Consider the following 9,833-nt stretch of genomic DNA (forward strand, 5'->3'; position numbering starts at 1 on the left):
TCATATAATGAATGGGAATATTTGTGTGGATCGTCGTAGCATTGAGTATTCTGTCCACAAAATGTTGATGGTGAGATATTGTTGCACAATTCTTCAAAATATGCCAACAATGCGATTTCAGAGAAAGTTGAAACATTTTTTTGCAATTTCCATGTCATAAAACAATCATAACATTTTTGCTACGCTGTATCCGACTTTTCAGGTAACAAATTGTCAGTCACTTTGAGCGCCATAGCCTTGATTTCTTGGGGAGTATATTGTTCACCAGAATCACTCATAATTACTTAAGTTTTTGCACAACGTCGATTTAAAATAAAGTATAAAACACTAAAATAGTTCAAATATTTTTTTAAAAGTTTACAAATGCGGGAACCAATAATGCACAGCCAGAGAATGCTCAAACCAAGAATTTACGACCCAGGAATTGGCGTCCATGATGTACGAGAGTTCTTGGGCCGTGAATTGATGGGTTGGGCATTCTCGGGCTGTACACGTTTGGTCCGGGCGATAATTCGAAGCCACTTTTTTTACAGGGCGGCAGTATTGTACGACCCCGTAATTCGCGTCCAAAAAAGTGGACGCCGATTTTGGGCTGTACATTTCTGGGTCGTACATTAACCGAACTCTTCATGCCATAGACAAGAGAAATAGAAAATAAGCCGGTTTTCAATTACGAAAAATGTGGTTGCGTTCAAGAATATTTAAATGTCAAATGTAAAATTATTTGATAAACTTATGATTTTTACCTTTGTTTTGCAATATCTAATATGTAAGACGCATTTCAGTTTATTTTTTCATCTTGATTTAAATTATGAACCTAAATATTATATTATTTATTAAGAGTTATTTATTATTGCAAATGAAAACATACCTAATAAATGGAAGTTGTACTTTTAAAAATAAACTTACAGAACTCCTATATTCATATGAATACTGCTCAGCAGTTATCATATGAACCTATAGACAAATAGACTTTTCTATCGTTACTCAAATGAACTTAATTTGGATATCGCTGACAATAATCTAATTAACAGATTTAAGTGCTGGAGTAGAAAAAATGTTTTGTAGCAGCACTAACAACTACAACTGAATACGTAAAATGTAAATTTTGGCAATTGAACTACCAAAATGGCAAGGGGTCGTACAGTGGCAACTTTGTAGTGCCGTCTCGTGTTCTTATACATATTGATTTGAAAGGGAGATTGGACTCACTACCTACAATATTTTATGTTGTTACTAGAGATGCACCGAATATTCGGTTACTATTCGGTATCCGGCCTATTCGGCCCTTATTTTAATATTCGGCCGGGTACCGGATAGTGACGAACTATCCGGCCGGATACCGGATGTGCTATTTTTGGTTGACTGATTTTGGGGTAAACAAATTAAATGTAAAAAAAAAACAGTTATGGTTATAATACTCATAGCCCTTTATTATTAAAAAAAATATACATTTAAACAAAAACGGACTCCGCGCGAAGTTCACTACACTCAAAACCGACGAAGCCAAGTCGAAAAACCTGCAAACGCGATAGAGATAGACTAGCGCTTCGTTTCGTGAGCGTTTCGTCGATTGCCATTGCTAGCTTGTAAAATTCTGCTTTCCGAATATTCGGCGGCCGGATACCGAATTTTTTTGCCTTATACGTAAATACGTATAAGGCAAATTCTTATACATATAAGCATGTTAATTAAGTTAATTGTAATAAAATAAAATTAATAATATGTATATTAAATATAAGTATAAATTGGTTTGTAGTAACCCTCAAGCATTTAAACTTACACAGTATACAAAATGGGTCTTGATGGTAAGCTAACGCCTCAATCGTCTAGTCACATTAATATTAAAGACGTTTCGCCTCGGACCGTAAACGATCGACACATTTGGCACAAATGTACACCTAGGTGTGGAAAGGAGAATTTATTTTTTAGGAGATTAGATATAGAGAGTATTAGGTATCTTATCATTATCAATCAATTCAAAAGTATCAGTTCAATAATTGACTTAACTTAAATCTATTCTTTCAGTTTTAAGATTTTTTCTCAATTCTATTTGACTAGTTTGAGCGCCTTGAGTTTGGCTTCGATTCTCTTTTTGGCCTCGACAGATATCGGCTGTAGGACCGGCGACGGAGGGCCGACTTTGATGTCAGTCACGATCTCCATGCCAGCTTTCAGCGATGGCACCCATTCACCTGTAAAAACGAGAGAACATGTGTCATTCCCGATGCCACTGTATTGTAATAAGACATGGGTGTCTCTCAGACGTAGGACCGAAAGGGATGACGAACGAAGATGGAAACATTTTATAAAGACCCATAACCCTATGAGCTACAATGAGCGGGTTTAAGGAATAAGCTGCACTTGCAAGCTGAGCGGTGCTGCAGCAAGGTTATTATAATACTTACTTCTATAAAATATTCTACTGGTGTTAGAATAGCATAGAATAGTTCTAATCGAAAGCACACAATTTTACACTGACATAAAATAATAATAAAGTGCCACGAAATGGCCTCACCTCAGCATATTGCTGGCCACTTCCAGCGCTGGTCTTCCGGTGAGACCATTAAGTGAGAAAAATAACGAAAGACAACATACAAAAAGAAGAACAGTTTCCTTTAGCTACATACCTTCAGTTAGATGGGCCTCAATCGCAAGACTAAGAGTTTCCTGCAGAGCACGAGCTTTATCGATGTCCTTGGCTTCCACAGCAGCTATGATATCCTGTGCCAGTTTCGGGAAAAGGCTAAAGGACGTGCACATAAATGATTTCACGCCGAGTAGTGCTGCTGGGGCCAATTGCTGAAAACAAAATGTTCAATTACCTGCTTGGAAAAAGAGTTATTTAACTGTTCATGTCAATTTTGCGCATTAATAGTCTTTTAAAAAAATATTTAAGAGAAAATAACGAAAATGATATTCACTCCTGATATAATACAAAGGATAGCTTAACCCCTCAAACGCCTTGTACCAGATCTGTCTAAGACAATTTAAACTGTAGGTACTTTATTAACAAATTGTTGGTTATTACTTCAGTAGCAAAGTTTTGACAACGGGTTCAAGGGGTTAAGAACTCAAATTTAATTTAAAATAATCATAAGTAACTCACGGTGTCATCAGAAACGTACACCTCCTGTCCTTCCTTCAGGACCCTCAATACTTGAGCAGCCTCGCTCATATCACTAGGGGAATACTTCATGCCTTTGAAGTTTGGAATACGTGCCGTCGCTTTGACCATGAATTCGGGCGCGTTGACTAGAAAACACAGTTATAATAAATCATCTAGGATAGTTATGTTTTATAACTGCTTAAAAATAAAGACACTAAGATCAATCTTAAATCTTTAATTACGTTGTTTATTATGTGAATTTAAAAGTAAAATTAAGAGAATTATTTAGTGGATATTATCTTCATAGAGTCAACACGTAGTGAACATGAAGAGTTTAAGCAGTTAGCAGATGATAAAATAGTTAGGCAGAGGGAAGTAGAAAGATTTTTATTTCCCAGAGGATGTCATTTGGCTGATATAACTCTTATCTTATATACGTACTTTGGACGTTGCTTCTGCCGGGATTGTGGTAATAGAAAATGGGCAGTTTAGGCGCTGCCTTTGCGACTAAACCCACATAGTTGACCAGCTCGTCGGCATTCTTGGGTTTGAAGTACAGCTCTGGCATCGTGAGGAGAGAATCCACGCCAATTGACTGACAGTATTTGGCCTGAAATTTAAATATATTTTTAAGTAGGACAAACAAGAGTTTGGTGACCCAGTCGAGTCGTTGGCCATTAACAAGATAATGGTAGCTCAACCATACGAACACCAGAGGCCCGCATCAAAAAGTTACAAGTTACAAATACGAGTATATAACTAATATTAGGAATAGACTTGTAATTTGTAACGTATAGCTTCGAGAATTAGGCTACAGGTGATATGTATAAATTCCATATACAGCTGTATACATTATTCTTGTTGCCAATGACTGGTTGCCCTCTGGTGACCCGACGAGACAAGGCCAAGGTATATCAAGTTAAGGGAACTGTGGCATTTTCACCACACCGGATAAGTGGAACCAGGTTTCTTTTCTAAAGCCTTACCAGTTCCTGGACATCAGGAATAGGCGCTCCGCCCACTTGGACCATGACGTGGATGCCAGCCGGCTTCATAGCCGCCAGCCACAAGTCGATCGACTTCTTCCTGTCCGCCAAATTGAGGGTCATGTGCTCTCCAGTCGTACCACCGACTGAAAAAAGCAACAGATATTATATGCATAGGAAGTGCACAAGTTTTGAAAATAAAATTGAGTCTATGTGTTCGTCGAGCTTGCTTTCCTGATAGAATTCATTTTCCAGACTATCAGGGGCCCATTTCTCGAAGCTACAAGCTACAATTTACGAGTGGTAGACAATGTCTAATATGACAAGTTGGAAAGAGACTTCCGCTTGTAACTTGTAACTTTCAGTTTTGAGGAATGGGCCACAGGTCATCATATCAAATATTGTATCGAGCCGTAGTAATGGATACATACCTAGGACTGATTTGTAGCCAGACTTCAGCACATACTGCGCATATGCATTTATAGCGTCAAAGTTGACAGTAAAATCCTCTTTGAGGGATGTAAAAACTGCCATCATTAGTCCCCGTGCAACAGCCTGAAAAGGACACTTGTACTGTTAATCAACGCCGATATTCAAGGATAGAAAATTGGATATGAATTTGATGTCCGATATTATTATTTCACCTAATCGTTCGTGGTAATTCGTTTGAAATTTGTAATTTTGAATGCCAATAACGGGCAAACGTATTTCAATATTAAAAATAATAAAATGTCAATTTCCATACCTATATTATAAAATTATCGATGAAATAGCAACTCACTAAAAATTCATAGTTTACCCACTTGCGAGGATATTACAGTACCTATTTACAGTTAACATTTTAACACCACACAAATAAATACTTAAGACATTCTCATAAATCTATAAAGATCCTTAGCCTTAGTGACCCATATAATGAAGCATGGACTTGTCAAGCTAGTTTGTGGTGATCCAATCCAAATATGGGACACTGGACTGTGAAAGGGTTTATTTTGGGAATTTTGAAATAAATAGTTGTTTTTGTTCCATACAATAAAAAAAGCCGGCCAAGTGCGAGTCGGACTCGCCCACCGAGGGTTCCGTGTCCGTACAAACTTACAAAAGTTAAAATAATCTCATGTATCTCATATGTATAACTTTAAAGATTTGACTATAATTACCTATAAGTACAGCGCCATCTCTCGGTGATTTCGCTAACTAATTTGCGCGATCTGTTTAGTATGTTAGTTTTCAGGGATAATTACTTATAATGTCAACCGATTTGGACAATTTTTTCTTTATTTAAAAGAGATTTTTTTACGTATAACCTCGTATAATTTGAAGTTCGATATAATCCGCAAGGGTGGTTAAATTGAAAGTTAAAATCAGAAAAGTTTTTTGTGAATTAAAAAAAAAAGTTTCCAAGGTACATAATACGATTTTATTTTTCCTGTAAAATTTAGCATAAAAGCAATATTTCGTAATAAATTCATAATTTTTCGTTGGTAAACTTCGAGATAAGGGGGGGGACGGTATTTTGTTTTACATTTTCCTTCATAGTTCTTTTTTTACACAACATAAAAATTATAAAAATAGTTTTGATATGTACAATTTGAGCTCTTTCTAAAAATACCCCATTTGACCTAGTAATTTGACATTTACAGTTTGCCCCCCTTCCATTTTGGCCATTTTCTATAAATTTTTTTTTTAATAATACTATCAACTTCTAGACGTTCAAAATGTTTATAACTTCCAAATTTCAAAAAGCATAAGTAGTTCTCGAGATATTTAGAAATGTGACAGACAGACTGACAGAGCGTCGCCATAAGAGTTCCTTTTGTACCTTTTGGTACGGAACCCTAAAAACATAAATCGAATTTCAGAAGTTATCACAAATCACAACAATGATAAGTAGAAGTTACTTCGATAAAAAAAAACCGGCCAAGAGCGTGTCGGGCCACGCTCAGTGTAGGGTTCCGTAGTTTTTCGTATTTTTCTCAAAAACTACTGAACCTATCAAGTTCAAAACAATTTTCCTAGAAAGTATTTATAAAGTTCTACTTTTGTGATTTTTTTTCATATTTTTTAAACATATGGTTCAAAAGTTAGAGGGCCGGACGCACTTTTTTTTCCTTTAGGAGCGATTATTTCCGAAAATATTAATATTATCAAAAAACGGTCTTAGTAAACCCTTATTCATTTTTAAATACCTATCCAACAATATATCACACGTTGGGGTTGGAATGAAAAAAAATATCAGCCCCCACTTTACATGTAGGGGGGGAGGGGGGGTACCCTAATAAAACATTTTTTTCCATTTTTTATTTTTGTACTTTGTTGGCGTGATTGATATACGTATTGGTACCAAATTTCAGCTTTCTAGTGCTTACGGTTACTGAGATTATCCGCGGACGGACGGACGGACGGACAGACAGACATGGCGAAACTATAAGGGTTCCTAGTTGACTACGGAACCCTAAAAACAACTTTATTTTCTATGTCAATACGAGGCATATTTTAGCCCAAGTAGCGGCAAAAAAAAACTGACGCATGGAACGTGGACACCCACTGGCATTGAACTCCAATAACAACAATGTAAGTAGTTATCTATTTATAAATATGTAACCGACCAAATCGTCACATGTTTACAGTAGGTACAATGTGTGAACCAATGTAAAAAAAATATCGATTACATGTATACCTAAATGTAGATGTCAATATGTAATTTTGATACTATTTTTAACCGACTTCAAAAAAAAAGGAGGAGGTTCTCAATTCGACTGAATGTTTTTTTTTTTGTATGTATGTTACTCGATATCTCCGAGAATTGTGGACCGATTTTCAAATTTTTTTTTTAAGTCAAGTAGGTATATTAACGAAGTATTTAATTGTTAAGTACAATTTGTCCGTCTTACCATTTTTATTTAAATATCGATACACCTAAAAGCGACTAGTCTGCGAAGTATCGCCGCCTCAACTGACCGAGACGCCGCAGAGGGAATATTACCTAATAATGACTACCGATTGACTCATGCCTGGAAAATTATTATCTCGAATGATAATATATTGGTGTACCCTTGAATTGCCGACAAACATTTCACCGAATATTGTTTTTAACCCCCGACGCAAAAACGAAGGGGTGTTATAAGTTTGACGTGTCTGTCTGTGAGTATGTCTGTCTGTCTGTCTGTCTGTTTGTCTGTCTGTCTGTGTGTGTGTCTCTCTGTGGCATCGTAGCTCTCGAACGGATGAACCGATTTTGATTTAGTTTTTTTTGTCTGAAAGCTGAGTTAATCGGAAGTGTTCTTAGCCATGTTTCATGAAAATCGGTCCACTAGGTCGCGGTCGGGGGTTTTTTCAAAATTTTAATTTTGTGGTTAGGTTAGGTTATTAATAGTGCTCCCACACTGGCTGATAAATGTTATATAACATTGAGTGACAAGGATAGCGCGATGGCATTGACATTACGCTGTCCTTTTCACACAGTGTTATTGACAAGCCAGTGTAAATAGGAGCACCATAAGACAATGTTCCATGTATTTTAATTTCATCGACCGTTTATTTTGTCAAAAATCTATAAGTACAAATATAATTCAATCACGGATTTTTAATTGATAAGTTACTTTGTCAACGGTTTATATCGCGGTATTTTATACATACTGTAATTTTATTTCATTCTTATGTGCATGTGGTGGAAGCCATCGGCACGAGAAGATGCTTACAGTTACAATAGTATGCGTAAAGCACTACACAATGCGAGCAAAATATCAAAGAAATGCTGTATTTTTATTATATTTAAAAATACCTACTTCATTTTTATTAACCCCCGACGAAAAAACGACGGGGTGTTAAGTTTAATTAATATGTTTGACGTGTCTGTCTGTCTGTGTGTCTGTCTGTCTATCTGTCTGCCTGTCTGTCTGTCTGTTTGTCTGTCTGTATGTGTGTCTGTCTGTGGCATCGAAGCTCCCGAACGGATGAACCGATATAGATTTAGTTTTTTTTTGTCTGAAAGCTGAGTTAGTCGGGAGTGTTCTTAGCTATGTTTCATGAAAATTGGTCTACTATGTCGCGGTCGGGGGTTTTTCAAAATTTTAATTTTGTAGTTATTTCACTGGTGTATGATTTGATGCCATGCCGTTAAATATCTACTTAAAATGTAATTAGAAATGTATTTTTATTATTCTCTCGACTTCTACTTTAAGGGCTAATGACATCATTTCATTGAATACCTACTCGCATCGAACAACACAGTATACAAAGAGAACAGCAGTACAGTCCTTTGGTAAACTTTACTATTTGTCATTAGACTTATATTACCGGGATATAGACCGTGACGTGATGATTACCTTTTTGATTTTTGTCGAGCTCCCGATATTTCGACGCAGTTGCATGCATCATGATCACGCATGAGAAAATTTAGAAAATAAATTAAAATATATTTTTGTTAAGGAAATGAAAACAAAAAATCATATGAAAATTTTGTTTTTTATTTCTAGTAAAAATACGTGTCGTCAGAAAACTGACAGCGAGTTAACTTTTTGTTAACAACTGTCACTCATTTTGGTTCCCAATTTCTGAAAATGCCCTAAGTAATGCCAACTGCTCTATGACACCTGACGGCTGGAGTCACGTAGGTATGGCACGATGTTGCTGAACATGTCGAGTGACACCGCGCCACTGTACCCGATGTCGCTAACGACATAATTATGTCATAAAAAATTATGTAGTATATTAATTAGACTTACCACCAAAAAAGTCGTTGAACTTGTTTATAATCCTTGACGACTTTTTTTTACTAGCCTATTGTAGTGTCCCACCGCTGGGCAAAGGCCTCCCCTCGCTTCTTCCACTCAACCCTGTCACGTGCGTAATCCTGCCAGCGTGGATAATGCGTCCAAGTGGGATGACTTGGATGACCATCAATGACGACTTATTGATCATAAAAATCAAGGTCAGAATAGGTAAAGAACGAAAACTTCACTACTTAATAAAAAGGTAGGTAAAAAACCCTTGCCGAAATCTGCATTATTGAGTTGCCATAAAATTGGGTGTAATTGCAAACATGCGAGCGGCATGCATGCGGGTGCTTGTTATCATTTTATTAAACCTCACCCGTGGGCTCTTTGTTTGTCATTTTGTTTGCCTGTGGTGTGCAATGCGCGCAAAGCTGGAGGTGTGTTCAGTATTTTTAAATATGATTCCAGAGCTGGCTGGCAAATGATAAAACATCTGGCCGTCCCTATCCCTATCGCACTTACAAATAGTGCGATAGGGACGGCGAGATGTTTTATCATTATATCACTGAGAGAAAATTCATGTTCGTTCAACAAGTTTTTTGGTTAAAATAGCGCCTACGTGCTCGTTGGTTCAAACAACAAGCTACTTGTTATTTGAATCGGCAATATATTTGAATCAACAAGTCGATTTTATAAAAACAACCTGACACATATTGTTTTAAACATACGTTTGGCTGATTCAAACGGATAAACTGCAACAAGTCGAACTTGTTAAATTCACAATGCAAATTTCTCTCAGAAGTACCTAGATATTTTTTTGGCACGAACGTCAAGTTGTTAGTGCTTGACAAAATAAAAACATCGACAATTATTTTATCGATAAATAACCTTACATAAGGTTATTAATTACCCCTAATAATAATCTCTAAAATCTTGAATAATCATGTAAGGAATTGTGTAAACTATAAAATAATATAATAATATGGTTCGTTTTGTTATTATTGTCCATAAATTTTTAGT

General features: G+C 36.3%; 1 protein-coding gene across 1 annotated transcript; it reads right to left on the reverse strand.

Annotated features, from left to right (window-relative positions):
- Positions 1-1,586: 1,586 nt before the first annotated feature.
- Positions 1,587-7,064, reverse strand: LOC125225639 (N-acetylneuraminate lyase-like). The gene is made up of 7 exons (XM_048129448.1): positions 6,990-7,064; positions 4,527-4,650; positions 4,096-4,241; positions 3,551-3,719; positions 3,110-3,255; positions 2,631-2,802; positions 1,587-2,195 (listed from the first exon to the last, which is right to left on the reverse strand). The coding sequence occupies exons 1-7, from the start codon at positions 6,990-6,992 to the stop codon at positions 2,050-2,052; spliced, it is 906 nt and encodes a 301-aa protein (XP_047985405.1). The 5' UTR covers positions 6,993-7,064; the 3' UTR covers positions 1,587-2,049.
- Positions 7,065-9,833: the final 2,769 nt, after the last annotated feature.

This window comes from Leguminivora glycinivorella, chromosome 4 (assembly GCF_023078275.1).
Source record: "Leguminivora glycinivorella isolate SPB_JAAS2020 chromosome 4, LegGlyc_1.1, whole genome shotgun sequence".
Lineage (NCBI taxonomy): Eukaryota > Metazoa > Arthropoda > Insecta > Lepidoptera > Tortricidae > Leguminivora > Leguminivora glycinivorella.

Coding starts and splice junctions, on each gene's coding strand:
- LOC125225639 (XM_048129448.1), bottom strand. Junction 2,803..3,109: donor TGTACGTTTCTGATGACACC/GTGAGTTACTTA, acceptor TTTTGTTTTCAG/CAATTGGCCCCAGCAGCACT. Junction 2,196..2,630: donor TGAGGCCCATCTAACTGAAG/GTATGTAGCTAA, acceptor TCGTTTTTACAG/GTGAATGGGTGCCATCGCTG.